The 18470-nt window shown below is 38.2% G+C and overlaps 1 protein-coding gene across 1 annotated transcript in view; it reads left to right on the top strand.

Annotated features, from left to right (window-relative positions):
* Positions 1-17765, top strand: part of LOC149028928 (secretory carrier-associated membrane protein 1-like) — a 43507-nt gene extending 25742 nt beyond the window's left edge. The window contains exons 5-13 of the mRNA XM_089139478.1: positions 588-621; positions 752-874; positions 11814-11876; positions 11979-12072; positions 12576-12621; positions 12719-12786; positions 17178-17226; positions 17460-17525; positions 17651-17765. Of these exons, the coding sequence (XP_088995604.1) occupies positions 588-621; positions 752-874; positions 11814-11876; positions 11979-12072; positions 12576-12621; positions 12719-12786; positions 17178-17226; positions 17460-17525; positions 17651-17737 (630 nt within the window). The 3' untranslated portion in view covers positions 17738-17765. The remainder of the gene's footprint in view (positions 1-587; positions 622-751; positions 875-11813; positions 11877-11978; positions 12073-12575; positions 12622-12718; positions 12787-17177; positions 17227-17459; positions 17526-17650) is intronic.
* The last annotated feature ends 705 nt before the right edge of the window (positions 17766-18470 follow it).

Here is an 18470-nt window from a genome sequence, read left to right on the forward strand (position 1 = left end):
CATAAGGTAGTTCTGATCAAGATCTTGGTTTCTGTGGCTCTCATTCAGTTAAGCCTACATGAGGCAGGGCCATTGACATATCAGGAAGCTATGAACTTGCAGTGAAATGTGAGTTTGGCTTGTGGAGGTACTACCTCCAATTTGATCATTGATTTCCATGTCTATGTAAGAACTGATAAGAGTCTTGATTTTAAATATCTACTGTTCATTGGGTATTTCATCATTTCGTTAGCTTAAATGTACTCATGTATTAGGCTATGGTTTAGAAATAATCAATCTTGGCTTTTGATAGGAGTTTTGCGGTTAGCTCTGTTTGAAATGTTCATATGTATTAATGATATAATTGGTTTGTGTAAGATCTCCATTATATTCTGCATCTTGGCTATTATGTGGGACATATGTATTTTTAAGCTTGCTGCTAGTTAGTGATATGTTTACTTTTCCATATATTCTTTTTCTTTCTCTACTTTTTTTCCTGTCAATTTGCTTTCCTTATATGATTAATGGATGGTTAACAGCTAAGCTTTTTTGGCATTTTTTTTGGGGCGATAATAACAAATTCTAATCAGCCGTCTTAATGCTTATAGGAACTGAAAAGGAGGGAAGATGCTGCAGCACGAGGTACTAATGTTTTTATTAGTTGATCTTTCTAGTCATATATTGGTGTCATTCTATTGAGCCTGGACTGGAGGTATCATGAATGTGCTACTCTGTTTGATCTCCCATTTGACTTCTCTATTCTGGTTGGCAGCTGGTATTGTCTTAGAGGAGAAAAATTGGCCTCCATTTTTCCCCATTATTCACCATGATATTGCAAATGAAATACCAATTCACCTGCAAAGGATACAGTATGTTGCTTTCACAACGCTGTTGGGTATGTAACCTTCTATTTTTCAAAGTTTTTATATTACTTAAGTCTTCCTTATATAATAGATAGTTGCTTTCACAACGCTGTTGGGTATGTAACCTTCTATTTTTCAAAGTTTTTATATTACTTAAGTCTTCCTTATATAATAGATAGGTACTTTATGCAATCTTCTGTTTAGATACCGTAGGAATCTTTTGTAAGTGAATTTGTTTTGTGAGGAAAACCGGCCAGATGTTTGAAGTGAAACTAGCTTCATAGTATCTTGTTTTGATCATGGAAGAATTTTCGGTCCTTAAAACAGGAATCTCGACCTAGGAAAAGGTCGAAGTTCCAAAGTTTCGAAACTTGTGATTTTTTTACTGAAGTTTTGAATTTTAGTTTCGGGCCTCATATGGACTCAAAATGATCTGGATTCTTGCATACTACCCATTTCAAGCATAATAAACACTATGGAACTACTAGTTTACCAAAAAAAATCCCATTGAAAATGTAACATTCAAGTATATAGTATATATGAGAAGAAGCGAGAATATTACCAATTACAAGTCTACTCTATTCCATATCTCCCTCTTCCCTTTGCACCCCATACAAATGACAATACAAGTCCTATGATGTTTTCCCCATATAGTTGTCGACATAGTTGGCAACTGCAACTCTATATGCGGCCTCATCCACATGCCTAAGATGTCCCAATGGTGGGAAGTTGTGAATCTTTGGATAAGAAATTGGCTCAATTTCATATGGGAAGGCTGGTGGTGGCTATGGTATAGAGTGGAAGATTTGCTCAACAAATGAAGAAACGCTTTGGTTGTCAGCAAGGGCAGAGACACCATAAGCTCCATACTGACAATAATGTTCCAGTGGCTAACTTCGATAGGTGACAATGGGAAGGACACCATAAGCTTCATAACCTTCATGACCATAAGGCTCCACTAGTGGCTGATCCTAAGTCTGACAACCAGGAGAAACACCATAAGCTCCATAAGTCAACCTTGTAGAACCAATACTTTCCACGACAGTATCATATGAGGACTCTGTAGGGTTATGCCATCTGGATCTTTTAGAGGTGGAGTCTTTGGAATCATTTATGCTCATCGATCTCATAGATCCCACCAAGCTCTCTACATCAGCCGGACGGTAAGACCCATATGATGGCATATCCTCCGTGATATATTCATGTTGTCTCCCTTTCCCCTACCTCGAATATGTAGAGGAAACATTTTTGCCTCGAGATGTAGCTTCAGTATGGCTTGAATCCTATGTCACATGGGTGAACTGATTCTCGCCTGTGAATTTCGGTGGTCATCCTCCCGCTTCCTGACTCTCACATACTACTGGTGCTGGTGCTAGTGCTGGTGGTTGTGGTGGTCTGTCTTAAGGATTAGTTGAATCTTGATCATGAGGTCCAACACCCTCCTCATCCCCTCCATCATCATTATCATTGTCATCATCGTCGTCGTGGGGGGGGGGTGCCTGAATTGCATCATCCTTTGTGTCAGACTAGACAATCAAATCCTCACTCTGAGTGGATGCACTAGGGTGTGGTGAACGGAAGGGCGGGCGTTGCATGTGCACTCCCCTCCTGGGCTATGAAGTCTGCCACATCAACCCCCATCTCCTCTGCAATCTGTTTACTAGGATGACCTCCCTCCTCATCCAGCAAGGACTCTCCACTGTCCCTGATCTAGTTAACTTTTTGTTTATCATCATCATCCATCTAGAATATGTCGGCCAACTCAATATGGTTACTCTCTCTGTTCAACCCCTGTCTAATATGATCTTCCCTTAGTCTCATATTATAGTGTAAGTAGATAAGGTCCTCTAGACGTTTCACACCCAATCGGTTGCCCCTCTTTGAGTGGATGAGGCTGAAGGTGCTCTAATTTTGCGCACAACCAAGTAGAGAACACGTTTGGGAGAGCACTTTGCTTGCAATCTTACCCAAGTGGGGTGAGTCACGTCCAAATTGCAACCACCATTCAATTGCAACAAATATAGATCCTAGTTATTATATACTTAATAACTAAGCTAAAAATGGAATATAATTAATTAAAATATATAATGAATTAACTTGCCCTATATATTTTAATTAACTTACCCACATGGCCGGATTGCCATCTTGATACGGCCACGGAACCACTGAAACTCCCAGTGGCATCCCTAAGTGCCTTTATCTAATTAAAAAAAAAAAAAAAAAAACAAACTAGTTTAATAATAACTTAGTATAAAACTATGAACTATGAATATCAAATCATTATCTCACCTCCATAAGGATGATCGCTTGTTTAGATGGATCTGGTTCCAACTTCTCTACTATAGTTTGGACGGCATCCATCAAATCTTGTCTCATCCCAAGATTGTCTTTCAAATGGTACTTGGAATTTGAGTAGTACGTTGTGTAAGAAAAAGCAAAAATAAGAGGGAATAGTCAATACTTAATAGTGTGATAACATAACGAAAATTAAATTGATTCCTAAACTTGACAACTAACCAGCCTTATGTAGTGGATGCTGTAACATAGACTTTTATCTAACTTGGATGATGTTGAGGATTTTCTTGTTACCTTGTGGGTAGACCTGAGCAACTTGCTGCTTCATCATATCTGCTGCAGCCCATATGTGTGGTAGAGTAGGTCTTCTCTATTAATCTACCATCCTCAACACATGCACCAAAGGCTTAAGCATCTTCACCCATATGTATGGTAGACCTAAGCAACTTGTTGCTTCATCCTATTTGCTGCAGCCTATATGTGTGGTAGAGTAGGTCTTCTTTGTTGATCTACCATCCTCAACACATTTACCAAAGGCTCAAGCATCTTCACCAGTATCCTTATATTATGCCAGAAACTGTCATCGAGTATTGTCAGTTGTGTTCTCCTTGCTCCTATGGATGAAGAACCCTCTTAGTTAAACCACTGCTTTGATGAAAATATGCTCCTAAGGCCAATCTTCCTACTCACAAAGCTCTGCAGTGCTATCCAATTGGTAGGAAATCTAGTTTTGCCTTACCTCACTAAGCTGACAGACAGTTGTCCCTCATCATCTTTTAATGCATATGTGTGGTTATAGATGAAGGTGCTAACTTGTCGGGCTTGTTCCACGGTCTTCTTCACAAGCTTGACCTTTCTGATGTCCTTTAGCATTAACTCAATGTAGTGAGTAGCACATGGAGTCCAAAAGAGCCTATATATGTCCATCCGTCAAGGCATCAATACAAAGCTGTACAATGTACATGTAATGTAAATATATGTCTTTAAAAATGAAAATTAGTACTAGAAGTAGGAGCATGTTTTGATACCTGGGGTTCCCTTACATCATCAACCCAACTTTCTTGTAGTTGGAGCCATTATCAGTCACAACTTGGATCACATTCTCCACTCCAACCTCCTTCACCACTTGTTTTAATAATTTATAAATGTATTTTGCATCCTTATTCTCAGTTGATGCATCTACTGACTTAAGGAACACTGTCCTCCCATCACAATTCAATATGAAATTGATGATAGACTGTTTAGTGGGACTAGTTGAACCATTTGCCATTATAGTCACTCCATAATAATTCCACATGGGCTTTAATACATTAATATACTTATTTAAGTCTTATGCTTAGGCAAATAGACATTGAATATCTCATATGGAGTGGGCCCTTGTACACTACTCCCAGCCCTGCCTATCTCCTCAATCATATCCCTATAGTAGAGCACTTGGGCTGTATTTGCTGGAATACTATGGTACATAGACGATTTGGAAAAAGCCATCCCCACTTTCTCCTTCACACACCCCCATAAGTGCTTCAACTTTCTTTGCTTGTGCTTAGGCCTTCTAAATAGGGCCAGATCATTACGAGGAATCTCAAGATTCAGATTTGTAGAATGTGCTAACGAAGCTCGATCCCTTGTTGGGGCCCGTGAGATAGGAATCTTCTCCCTCACACTCTAACTCCTCCTCATAAGGACTTGGGAGCTGCGCGTGCCTCCCATACCTGCTGGTTCTTTAGAGGACCCTCAATCTCTCTGTTGCATCTTCATGTTGTCAACCCTTTGCTGCTCCCTACTCATCATCATCGCCCTCCTCATGTATTTGGATGCTTCACATCCATACTCTTTTGGCTCCTCTAGATCAAAATCCTACTCTTTTTGCTCTGGAGTGTAATCTAGGCATGAATCCTCGAGCTCCTCCCTTTGTGTTCTTTTCTCTTTCCTCTTTTTCTTCCCCCCACCCAAGTATGAGGCTATTGCTTTTTTGACCTCTGAGTGCACATTTTTGCATCTTACTACTGTTTCCCCCAACTAGATGCACCTTTAGTTTAGTGGCCCCAATCCTATTTGTTTCTTGCAGTAATCATAGAAGAAAATTTGATTGACATTGTCGAAATTTCGGTTGAAATGTCTGCATTTTTAAAAAACGAAACGAAATTCCAATTATTTCAGAAAAGTGTCAAATTTCGACCATTTCGGAGGTTCGACCGAAATTTCGACCATTTCAACATCCTAACTTGTTTTTCCTTAGTTTTTGTTGATTTCTATCCCATTTTCACCTAATTTCCACTATTTCTTTGCCTTCAAATACCTCTTTTGCTCATTTCTTTGCCTCCAAAATCTCTTAAGTTCCACAACAGTTATAGAGGAAACTCTGGCAACAATAGAATGTGAAGCATTGGCCATACCCAATAGTTCTAAACTTCCCTCTTTTTTTTTTTTTGGTTGCCTTAAATGATCTTGTATTGCCTTGAAATTAATATATGTTTAGCTTAGGACTGTGATCTATTATTGTGTTTTTTTAAACTTATCTTTTTATTATTTGCTACCATTTTTTCTTTGATTTTAATAATTATTTTCTAAAATTATGTATTTTTATTTTATGTATATATGATATGTAAGCTTCAACTTAATATATGTGAAATACCATCACTTGATCTAGTCGGTCATTTTATTTTGTTGACTTCTTGTATATGTAACCATTCTAACAAACAATTCATGTATGCTGATGATTCTATGCCTGTATGCAATACAATTTGCACTTGTCGGAACCAATCATTTGTTAGTATACTTGAATGATAAATTTTCAATGTTTTTTTTTTTTTTGGCAAAATACTAGTTCCATTGTGTTTATTATGCTTGCAATATGTAGTTTGCAAGAATCCAAATCATTTTGAGTCCACATGAGGCCCTAAATTGAAGTTCCAATTTCCAGAAAAAAAGTGTCAGTTTCGACCGATACATCGAAATTTCGGTCCTTTGCAAGGTCAAAATTCCTATTTCGGTCAAATTATCTTCCTTAGCAGTAATTACATTTGCTCTTCTTCCTATCAGTTGTCAGTGGCTTCTCGTGTTTCCAAGTTATGTTTGACATCTTTGAAAGAGAGTGCTTGATACAAGAAATACACACTAAGTATCTTGAAAAGCTCCATAATATACTCCAAAAAATTACATCCATGCTTCTAATAACAATCTCCTATTTTTAAGTATAAAAAAATAATTAAGTATTTTTTAATATCTAAATAATTTAAAAAATATATAAAATACACACTAATTATCTTAAAAAGCTCCACAACATGCTTGAAAAATTGCATACATGCTTCTACTAATACTCTCCCCAAAACATAAATTAATTAGTTTTTTTTAATATATATTTAATATTTTTTGAAATATTTAAATATATATATTAAATATAGTAAAAATAGATAATTAATTGCAAAAAATTTGATTCAACACCATTATAGCAATATGGTGTCTCACATACATTAATTTACCATACAAGTATACACTATACATTTTTAGCAATATATATAATTTACAAAATAATTTTTAATAAAAAAAAAATACTAGGAAGAACTAAAAATTATTTTTGACACCACAAAGTCATAGATTAACACTATAGACTAGACATACTTTAATTTGAAAGCAATCTAAGTTGATTTAAACCACAAACAAAACAAAAAAAAAATGGAGAAGTTTATTAACTCACCTTCTTTGATTCTAAAAAACTCAACAATGGAGGAACAAGATTGAAGAAGGAATGCAAAGGAGTTGCTAAAATGAGGTGAAAAGAGGGTAGAATGCAAGAGAAATGGGAAAAAAAGGGGTTTGGTGTCAAAATTTGGAGAGGTGATTCGGTCGATAGGATAGATTTTTATAACACGGATGGTATCATTTTGGCCCGATACAAAATTTTGGATCGTGTCAACCGAAATTTTGTATTGTTTCGGTCGAAACATATTACTTCTCTAAAATATTTGGTTTTCTGTTTCGTTTTTCAAAAATGCAGGTATGTCTATGGTTTTGATACTATCCAGATACGTAAGTTTTCTACAGCTGTGGTTCATGAGCTGTTGTCATATGTGTAGGAAATTGGGACATCATTGTCATTGTGTTCTCAGCTGGTTGCTGGGGTTGGCTGCTTGGATCTAAAAGAGGCTGCGACTGTAATAGAAATATGTGAGGTACAGAAGTATATAAAAAAAGTACAGGAAAAAAGTCAAAGTAGTAACAGTAGCAGCATGCTAGCATCCTAGGGACATTCCTCCACAGGGGTGGGTTACATGGATTTTTACCCTCCAATATACTTTATTTGTGGTCATGCTAGGATCAAGCCCTTTTCTGACCACCTCTCCAATGGTTATTTTATGTGTGCTCCTTCCATGTTTACCTCTATCTAACTAAATCTAGTCACTCTCCTTTATGATGCCTCTATTGGTCTTCAATTGTACGTGACCATACCATCTCAAATGGCTCTCATAGAGCTTATCTAGGGTTGGGTTCCTCAAATTGTTTCAAATATGGTTATTTCTTACAATGTCTCTCTTGATCATGCCACGTATCTCTTCAAAATCCTCCTCTCTACTACACCCTTTTGTATTTATTATAGTCCTTTGGAAATTTTCTTTTAGTAGGCATGTGTTTATCGCATAATATTCCCAGATGGCTCTCCACTTCATCCATATCACTTTAATTCTTTGTGCAACATCATCCTGTATATTGCCATCTTTATTGATGGTTGATCCCAAGTATTTAAAGCTTTCTTCAGCTTATCCACCTCAATGGGTCCTGCGCTTATCCTCCTCCCCCTCATTCCAGAGCCATTGCAACCCTTTCTCTAGTCCATTCTAGGTCCCTAGCTGTCGTCATCTTCTGTCGCCAGAATCTTCAGAATTGGTCTCACCTCGCAACTCATCCAGCTGATTGAACCCTCTACCCTGCAACCTCCACTCCCTTCCCTGATGGCTTCCCTGCAGGCTGAACTGTAATGGTGGAGAGCAAACTCTACTTCCTAAATCCCAGATGATCCTGCATTTAGTTTCGAATGCAAAGGGATTGAAAGATAAAACTGATTTATTTTGTAGGGGAGGGTTGCTGGTTAGGATTACTCATTCATATTGCAACCACCTGATTGCCTTGCCTTCTTCAGCATGTGCTAATTCCAATAGCAACTGCAGCAAAGTGTAGGGAAAAACCCTTTACTATGGTCAAAGGCTAATAGGATCACATTCAAACTTCTCTATTATATCAACGTGCTTTGTCTTCCCTAGTTGTAGGACGAGGTGGCTATACTATGTCTATGAATAGCCAAGATGAAGAAGAAGGTGAAAGGGAAAGGGGTTTTAACTTCTCCAATGTAATCTGGTTAGTTTACTACATCTGCAACGGATGTTTTGGGTATTTAGAATATTTTTAACCTATAACATAACCAACCAGTGGTGACTGACTACTAGGGTGGATTTAGTTGTCAGCATTAAGGCAAGCCCAAAAAAAAAAAAAACCTACTTCGCTAAAATAAGGAACTGGAATTTCTATCACTTGTAGTTTCAAAAAAAATGAACTACGAAAGTTAGTAATTACTTATTAATGAAAAATAGCACTTTGACAAACCCTACAATTTGCTACAACAGAACTCGAACCCAGCAATTTAAACATAGGTTGCTCCTGATGCAGGCTTGCCATATGCAAGCAGTGGCTCAAACAGGACTGTAGAGGTTGCTGCCTTGCAATAGCAGTAGTATATAGAGTATTCCACGGCTTTTACCATTTGTATGAACTTCAGTTAGGCTTGGTCCAATTGGATCATTTTAATTTAATTTTGGTCCAATTTGAGGACAGAATAGTCTTCTCATTATCTTTTTAGTCTGTTAAGGATTTTTCCCCCACTCAAGTTACAAGAAGGGTAGAGTAATACTTTAGTTTTGTTTACGATTTCTGATTTAGGACTGCATGGCAAGGCTGTCTAGCCTGTTATAAGTACATCACTGATGGGATGAATAAAAGAACCTGATAATTATGCATGGTTCATTTGGTTCATTTTAATGCACTTTGGTCCAGTATAGTTGATAGGACAATATAGTCGTTTCTTAGTCAGTTAAGGCTTTTAAGTAGATGTTCATGCAAGTTATAAGGGGAGTAGAGTTATATTTTAATTTTGTTTAGGTTGCCCAAGCCTAATTCAATTAGGATTCCCAAGGTAAGGCTGTTTAGCCCCTTTTAAATACCCCCATTGATGGGATGAATACAAACAACCTGATCACCAAAAATTGCTTATGAGCTCTTGCTGGTCCTCTCTGAGATTTGATCCAAGTGTCCTAACTTAGATCTAGTTGCTTGGTGGTAGAATTGAGAAGCCTGGAATCCTTGGTGTTACTGTCCAAGAACTTTCTGTTATCGTGGATTCAGTTTGCCATGGCCATTAAATAACTACATCCATGGAAGATCAGGACCTACAGAAGGTTAGTTGGTGGTCCAGTTCTATGCCGTCGCCTTCTTGTCCAGTTCTTCGCCATTGCCTTTTGTTCTTGACCCCTAATTTCTTCATCCAACTCTTGTCTTAACCACAATTAAAGAAACCCCAATTCTCTCATCAGAATTAGGCCAAATTGCGGACACTTGCCCGCTGACCTGTGATCTAAGCCCCTGGCCTATCCTCTCGCTCCTGAACACTAAAACATGCAATTCTTGAGTCTTGGCACCAGTCTTACATTTTTCTCCTCTGGATGAGGATTTTTTTTTTGGGGGGGGGGGGGGGCGCTCATCGGGATGAGGATTGTACCATGAGGTTCATGACTCCATGAGAGAAGTAAGGAGGTCAGCCTGTTTCTAATAGACAACATGAATTTTGGCAATGTTTCAAGGTCTTTAAACCCTGTGAAATGAACAATTTGAATATTCATTAAACTACCTGGCAAAATCCTGCCAAACATGAGGACAATACCTACACTTACCCAAGTAGACTTGATCCAAGTTGTGGCATCATCCCATTGTTAAAGATCCATAATGCCCATTGTTAAAGATCCATATTCCCCATCTCAAGGATTTTACCACATAGAACTCCATAAGGAATTTTCTGTCCAGATTGGCGAGTCCAAACACAGCCCCTCTGATCTTTCATTATCACACTGTCCAAATCCATAGCCAACCATCCATTCGAGGCTACCCTCACCAAAACCTCTGCGGTGCCTAATTTTTCATCCCATTTGAGTTGTGGTTCTGTTGCAGATCTTGGTTAGTCAGCCCTCACCACTAGTAAGGTACATCATCTTAGGTAGTTCCCGACAAGAAACTGAACTAGTAGGAAAGGTAGGAAATATATGTAGGTTTTGAATTCTTCGGCAATTTTTCAGAAACCCCATGATGCACATGCCATAACCCCCGAACCACATGTCTAATGCCATGATCCATCTTTTGGCCTTGCAACTCAAATCTGACGCGCTCAATAATGCCTTTTTTTGGTGGAAAGGGAGATGCTGTACTTGTTCACTAACGTTGGGGGCAAACATGATAGAACCATTTTTAGCAAAAAGACAGGGATTGGTCTGGACTCTGTTAAAGATTTTCTATTATTCTGATACGTCTTAAATATAAGTAGTGTCCATTAATAATGCCAAACATCTGCAAAAGCATTTGTGTCAAAAACAAAAAACAAAATTAATATTGAAGAGAACCCAGGATTTAGTTACTTTATTTATTAGGTTTTTTATTTGCTGTCTAATAGTTTTTTATTTTAGTTTAAATAGTTAATTTGTATAGAGTTGCATTAGGATTTTATTTCAATTTCAGAGTGAATAAAAATGCTATGATTTATTAATATTTTGTAATCATTCAGTTATAAACCTATTATGCAGTTCGTTTTAGAATCTTATATTGAGGTGGTATGCAAGTGCCATTGTGGCCAAGTGATCTTCTTGAACAACTTAACCCCACAAAGAGGGAAAAAACCCCCACCACTAATAAAAGAAACAAAATAGAAGAAAATAAAACACAGAGACACCCGTGTGCGATTTTTCCTCTCTCCTGCCACTTGGGTATCCCATTCTTATATTTCTTCCCCTCTCCTAACTGGCCCTGTCATATCTTGTTAGAAAAGGATGTAAGCCAAAAAAGTTATAAAACTATTTCTAAAGCATTTTCTGGAGGTGGGAATGAAAAATCTTTTTTCCCCCCTAAGAGTTGTTTGTGAACTCAAATGGTTGGAAACACATTGCTGGTGCTGGTGCTGTCATTGGAACCCTTCCTACAGTTCCTTCTCTTTTTGAAATCCTGCTGTGCATTCTCTCTCTCTCTCTCTCTCTCTCTCTCTCTCTCTCTCTCTCTCTCTAAGGTTGTATAGATATTCTGGATGCTGGCATCACAATGTGTTTGCGTAGGTTGAAGTTAATTACTAAGAAAATTTGCCTTCAGGTTCTTTTCCCATGGGGGCTTGTACATATAATTGGACCTTCCTGTGGTGCATCGTCTCGCTCTCTTACTTGAACTAATGTTTGTGCAGTTACTTTGTGGAACTCTATGCTGCCATTACAAATTGTTTATCTGATGGTGAAGCATTGTACTTCGAGAATGTATTTATTGTTTTTGTTTTTAAAGAGTTTCAGCTATAACCTTAAATGTTACATGTTTTGTTTACCATTAAGTTTTTAAGGTTTTCTTGTTGGACTTTGTTTATTTACAATATTGAACATACAGGTTTGGCAGCTTGCTTGTTATGGAATATTGTAGCAGTTACCACAGCGTGGATCAAGGGAGAAAGTTAGTTTCGGAAGTCATATATATATATGTGTGTGTGTGTGTGTGTGTGTGTTTTAGCATTCTATATTGCTTGACTTTGATTTGTCCTGTCTGGTGCTTTAGGTGTGACTATCTGGTTTCTTGCCATTATATATTTTATATCGGCAGTGCCAGGAGCATATGTGCTGTGGTATCGTCCTCTTTATCGTGCTATGAGGTAATTGAGTACTTATTTTCTATGATTTTTATTACAAAAGTTTATCTTCACATTCATTTTGTCCATAAACTGGATTGCTGTAGAAGTAGTAGACTTCTAAATTTAGTAGGAATCATCACTGGGTTTTTCCTATACGTGTTCTACGAGTGAATGATTTACCCATTCTAATGATCATAGCCATTTTACCTGTTGCATTTGCTTTGATATTATGTAGTAAGGATCCTGAGAATAGTTTTGAGGATCTTATCACTGTAAGTTGTTTACTTGGTGAATGTTGGGTGTTACTTCCTTGGTGATAGGATCAAGCAGCACCCTATCTGCTGCTTTTTTTTTTTCTTCTTCTTTCCCTCTCATGTTGGAAAATTATCTATGGCTCTTTGTTTGTTATATTTTAACTGCCCATCAGCAAGATCCTTAGTGTCGTCTTATTGGGATTGCTAAAGTTGTGTTGTACTTGTATAATCACATTGCTTGCCTTGCTTTTTTCATTTTATCCTTTTCAGGAACGAAAGTGCGCTAAAGTTTGGGTGGTTTTTCATGTTTTACCTGGTAACAGTTTACACCAGTATCTTATTTTACCAACTTTCTGCATTTGAGAACATATGGAACAGACCTTCACCTGTTTTTCTTTGTTTTGGTGGTGCAGATTCACATCGTATTCTGTATATTTGCTGCAGTTGCTCCTCCTGTTGTTTTTAAGGGGGATTCTCTCACGTAAGTTCTGCTTTATATTATTACCTGTTATTCCCTCAGTGGGGGCTACTTTACACTTAAAATAAAGTTATTTCGCAGATCACTGAATTCCTGTTACTTTTGGCTTAGATTAGATTTGTCGAGTATGTTTCAGATGTAGTTAGTGCTTGTAAGCAATTAGTAGATAGGACAAGCAGGTCAATTTGTAGTTGGACGTTCTACAATTCTTTGTATTTGTTTTATCACTTTATGTGTTGAAGTCATGGTTATGTAAGCATGACAAAAAATGTGTTCTACTCCCAACCCCTTATTTGGCCATTGTATGCCTTTTCCTTTCTCCTTTTTTTTTTTTTTTGGGGGGGGGGGGGGTTGGTGGTTGTGGTTTGGGATATAGGTGTCATATAGTTTCTATCTTATTGTATTTCCTTGTTGTTGTAGAAGCCTAAGTAACTGAAAAAGCTTCTGATTTTCAGTTACCTAATATTACATTGTCAGGTGCACTGGATCAGTGTCCCATCAAAGCCAGTTTGTGAATGCAGACCGAGTGATGTTATTCCTCTCATTTTCTAAAGCATGTGTGATGTAAATCCAATTCTAGGTTTAGGGATTCTTGGGTAGATTCCCTAGAATTCAGGATTGATCAGAGTCTTCCAGAAAATAAGGTAAAAATATTATGGAATGCCCAAGATTGGTAGAAAAGAATCTAAATAATTTTTAGATTGTGGAAAGGATGGCTATGGGTCAATTCAAAATCATGTGGGAAGGGTTTTTGGAAAAAGGGAAAAACTAGGGATTGTGATGGAGCATTTACTAGGTGGTAGGATATCTAAATATTACTAAGGAAGATGGGAATGGTAATGGAAACCTGTGTTTGGGTATGGGAAGGTTTTAAGGTTTTAACAAATCCAAATTGAATGAAGATGTAATGGATATGGGTTGGATCTTGAAAGGTAAGGATTTTCTTTCTTGTGACCTCTCTTTTGTTTCTTTATTCTTTTCTTTTCTTTTGTTCTTTCTTCTCTTTTCTTTTTCTTCTCTCTCTCTTTTTCTTTTCTGTTTTTCTGCTGCAAGTAAGAGATATATTGAGAGAGAGTCCGAGAGGATTGGGAGGGAAGGGAGGAGGGTCCTAGGGCAGGGACGGGGTGGGAAGGTGTCCAACAAGGTTGGGGGGCTGGGGTAGTTGTAGGGGCCTAGGGCTGTTGCTGCACAGGTGTGGCAGCAAGGGCAGGGGGTGGGGAATGTTGTGCAGTGCAAGGGAGGGGCAGGGGCTGGGTATGATGGGCCTTGGGAAGGTGGGGAAAGGGTAGGGGGTGTGTACTTGATTGAAAGCCTTTCGTGATTGGATTAGCTACTGTGGAAGATTAATGATTGCTGGAATTGGCTGAAGACTGCAGAGAATTGCTTGATCTTGAAGGAACTTGAATTAAGATGCTGAATATTGAAGAAACCTTTCTGAAAATCCGCTGATGGCTCTCAAAACAGGAATCCCGGTCCTTAATAACTTTCATTTGATAATCGCGACTGAAAATTACATGGACTGTTTAACTATTTATAGCAAAAGATTCTAACTCGGGGTGGGAATCCTTAATTAACAGGGATCCCACCTCTTGACCAAAACACTTAAACTGGAATCTAATCACTTAAAGACTTCAACCGTAGATTTGGAATCTATCAATGGACACATGCTATTAACTATTAAGTTGACTTAAAAAGCACATGCTAATTTAAGATAACTTAGAACTCATCCAAAACAGCTTTGAATAAAAATGAAACTATTAAAACCCAACCAAACTCAACTCAACTTACTAATTTAAACCCAATTAAACGTCTGAAATATTTTGGAAATAATTCCAGGATTAAAAAAGGGGAAAATTGTCCAAAATACCCCCAAACTAGGGGTTTGGCCAGGTTATGGTGGTTTTTTGGAGCCAACCTGGGGGTCCCAATTGAGGTTTTGGCCGGGGGGGTCCCTGTGTTCACATAAATTTGGTCAAGTTTTTCTAAACATTGAGGGAGATGATGCAGGAACAATACCTTGGACTGGCCCAAACCTTTGGGTGATCCAGCGAAAGATGAACTTGGTCTGCCTTTTAAGATTTATTTTGGAGATTTAACTATTTATTTATTTAGGTCACTCATTGAGTTTATCTTGGATTTTTTCTTTTTGTCAGCAAGCATTAAAAGAGTTAGAGTTCTAGTTAGAGTTTCGTTTTAGTTTTAAGATTACAGACTTTTTGGGTAAGGAGTCCTCTTCTCTTGGAAAAAGAAAACAGGTCCCCATTTTTTTTCTTTCAAATCTGATGAATTAATTTAATTGAAGAGTTTTGGTACCAGTATGGGGCAATAGCAATGGTCTTGTGTGATTATCTTCTCTCATCTCTTCTCCCTTTTTCTCTCTTCCATTCTATTATTTTATCTCTCTTGTTTTTCTTTATCTTTACATTTTTAGGACTTATCCTTTATTTGACCTTTGTGCAGCTTTACCCTAATAGTGTCAACTTCAGTATAAATCAGGCAGTCTTTTTTCACTAATGACAAGTTGAATGTTTCTGTAAACCTCTGATGCTATAACTGTAGCCCATAATATTAATATTTCATACAAACCATGACACCAATAAACATGACCTTTTTCCTCAGGACCTTTGAGATAACTCAAAATATGACAAGCAAGCTTCTGACACTGTCGCAGCCTTTGCTTGCTTTGAAATAGATAACTCAGTACTTGCTACTGAGCTGGCAAACTGTTGGTTGCTAAGCTTCTTATGAAGCAGAGAATAAAGTTTCTGAATGTGTCTTTGCTCTCCACAACAGTGACATGTCCTAACAGGACCTCCTTGACCTGAAGGTTGAACCAGGTGTTTTTCCTGGAGCACTAGTATTCGTATGGCCACGGTCTACTCCATTCTCACAGCCAGGGCTGAACTGTCTCTTGCAATTGGAGTAGGATCCTGAGTATTCTCGTGGGAAACATGAAGGACCTGAGAACTAAAGTGGGCACCTCATCATCCTCAACAAATTAGATCAAATCTAGTCAATTTTTGCCAAGGTCATCTGCTTTCTCTAGGTCTGCACCTGGTTCACATCCAGGTTGATAGAAAGTAGGGATTTAAAATCTTTGCAGATTTTTCTTTAGTTTGCACAATACTGGAGTAGCGAACAACCCTTCCAATCAGCATGAGAAAATTCCTGTGACACCTCATAGATACATGATAAACTATTAGCACTAGAATATCATATGTAGATAATTCCATGAATCCTTTACTTTGTGGATATTGGTGACCAAGTTAACCAAGTCAACTATCTAGTAGGCCATACTATTCAATAGCAGTCCTAAAATCTTTGCATCAATAACATCCCATGATATATTACCATTTAGCTTGGACTGAATCTAGTACTGTGACTCTTACTCATTCAAAATCTTCAGCAAAACAGAGTAATTACTACAGAATAAGTTCAGCAAGAAAACTCCGTTGATACTCTGTTAAAACAGTGATAAGATAATTCGCCTACAGCCTTCCCGAAGAGCTCTCTGCTCGCACCCCGCAAGTCTTCCTTGCAACAGCCCTTTACAATAATTCGCCTACAGCCTTCCCGAGAGCTCTCTGCTCGCCCCCTGCAAGTCTTCCTTGCAACAGCCCTTTACAAAATTCCCTTCTTTATGTTTCCTACTCTTCCGAATATAACAGTCATCCTTGTTAATACACTCTCTCTTCTCTTCAATCCTACTGGTCCAGCTACTCCCACATTCTGTCCCATTCTGGTCTGCCCCTTTTTGCATGGGTGTGGCGGCTCCCCTATCAGCAAGTGTCACCTGCCCCTACGGGTTGTTTGCTAGGATGCTCGTGCAGTGATGTCGCCTGCTTCCTGTCCTATGCTTGTAGGTATACACCTGCGATATTAGGGGCCTGTCGTTATTTTATTTGAAGACCTTACCAGATTAGAGGGTTTGTGTTTTAAGTTTGCCATTTGCTTTGTAACTTTGGGTAAGCAGTCCAACCCAAAGATTAGACAAATGGGAATATGACTTGTCCTTTTCCATTGAGATGGTAAGCTGCTGTGAGAGAGAATGAGTGAGAACTCTGGTGGTTAAGAAATTCTGATCTGATCCAGTTGGTGGAGAACCAAAGGTCCAGAGGTCAAATCCCCTTCTATATATTCTCTGTTTCCCTTCTCAATTAAATACTCTTTCATCTATATTTATTATGCTGTCTGAAATTTTATTTAACCTGAATTTATTTTCAAAGCATGAAACTTAATCAGTTAAAATGTTTGGTAGTTGACACCATGGTGAATGAAGAGTATCTAGATTGAGATCATAGTTGATCCTTTGTGTTTCTTTCTCTAGTCTTCACGGATATGTTTTGCTGGTTGCTGGATAGCTGATGATGTTTATTTGCCAATCTTGTGAACAGGGGTATCTTGCCTGCAATTAATCTTATTGGCAGCAATATTTTGGTTGGGGTAAGTTGAGGTTTGTTAAGAGAATAAACCTTTAATTGGATTAGATATTAGAAGTATATATGTGTGTGTGTGTGTGTGTGTGTGTCTATTATATGTTCAACTTTATGGATCTTGGATTTAGTCATGAGATTCATTCATGGTTTCTGAACTCGAGTATTGCAGATGGAATTGTGCTCTCCAAACTTCAATTAGCTCCCTCAATAGATTCTGCTAATGTCCACTTATTTTCACAGATTTTCTATTTCATTGGGTTTGGATTCTTCTGCCTTGAGTCATGCATCAGTGTTTGGGTTATCCAGGTCTGGATTCTTTACACTTTATTTCCTTGCTCTCTCCCCACCCGAAGGGAAAGAAAAAAAGAATTTAATGCATGTCTGTTCCCTCGTTTAACTATTGGATGAATTTCTCGTACCCTGGTTTGCAGCAAGTATACATGTATTTCCGTGGTAGTGGCAAGGCTGCACAGATGAAGCAGGAGGCTGCAAGGGGAGCCATGAGGGCAGCGCTATGATACAACATGGCAGCAATGGAATGAAAAATTGACAACGATGTTATGAATGTTTTACATCGGATGTGGCGGACAATCCAGAGCAGTTGGGGAAGATTTGTTGCGTTATCTGGACATTTTAACCCAAGTTGATGTCTGTATGTCAGGATATACAATCAGAAGATGACTTTGGTGTACAAGAATTGGTAGGTCTGAGAATGTTAATAAGCTGTTAATTTTGTATTAGAGAGGGTGCAACTTCTTTGAATTCGATTCTTCACATATTTGATCTTGTATTTGATTCCATATATATAGCTCCGCTATGTTGGTTTTCTTGTTCATTGCTCTTTTGGACAATATCCTGAGCGGCAGTAAATCTTTGCATCAAAGCTACCATGGTTTGAAATGCGGAATCAGATTAGTGGAATCGACGGGTTGATTCAGGATTATCTAGGTCAACTTCCAATTAATCCAGATTCTTGGTGGATCGAGTCCAATTGTGATACATGCCTTGTTAGAGCTGCATCTGGGTTGGTGGGATGGTTGAAGTTCTTCAAAATCCAAACCCTGACCCTTGAATACCTGTTTGATCTTGACCCTGCGAGGTTGTACTAGGTCAGGTCAGGTCAGGTCAGACACTCATGTTCGCGAAAGAGCAGTTCATAGTTTCATGTGGGAGGGGGGAACTGAGGACACGGCTAGCCGTCCACACCACTCTAGATCCTAATTATTATTATTATTGTTTTTGTGGGGGGAG

The sequence above is a fragment of the Hakea prostrata genome, chromosome 1 (genome assembly GCF_041222555.1).
Source record: "Hakea prostrata isolate BN-2017 chromosome 1, UWA_Hpros_2, whole genome shotgun sequence".
In the NCBI taxonomy this organism is placed as follows: domain Eukaryota; kingdom Viridiplantae; phylum Streptophyta; class Magnoliopsida; order Proteales; family Proteaceae; genus Hakea; species Hakea prostrata.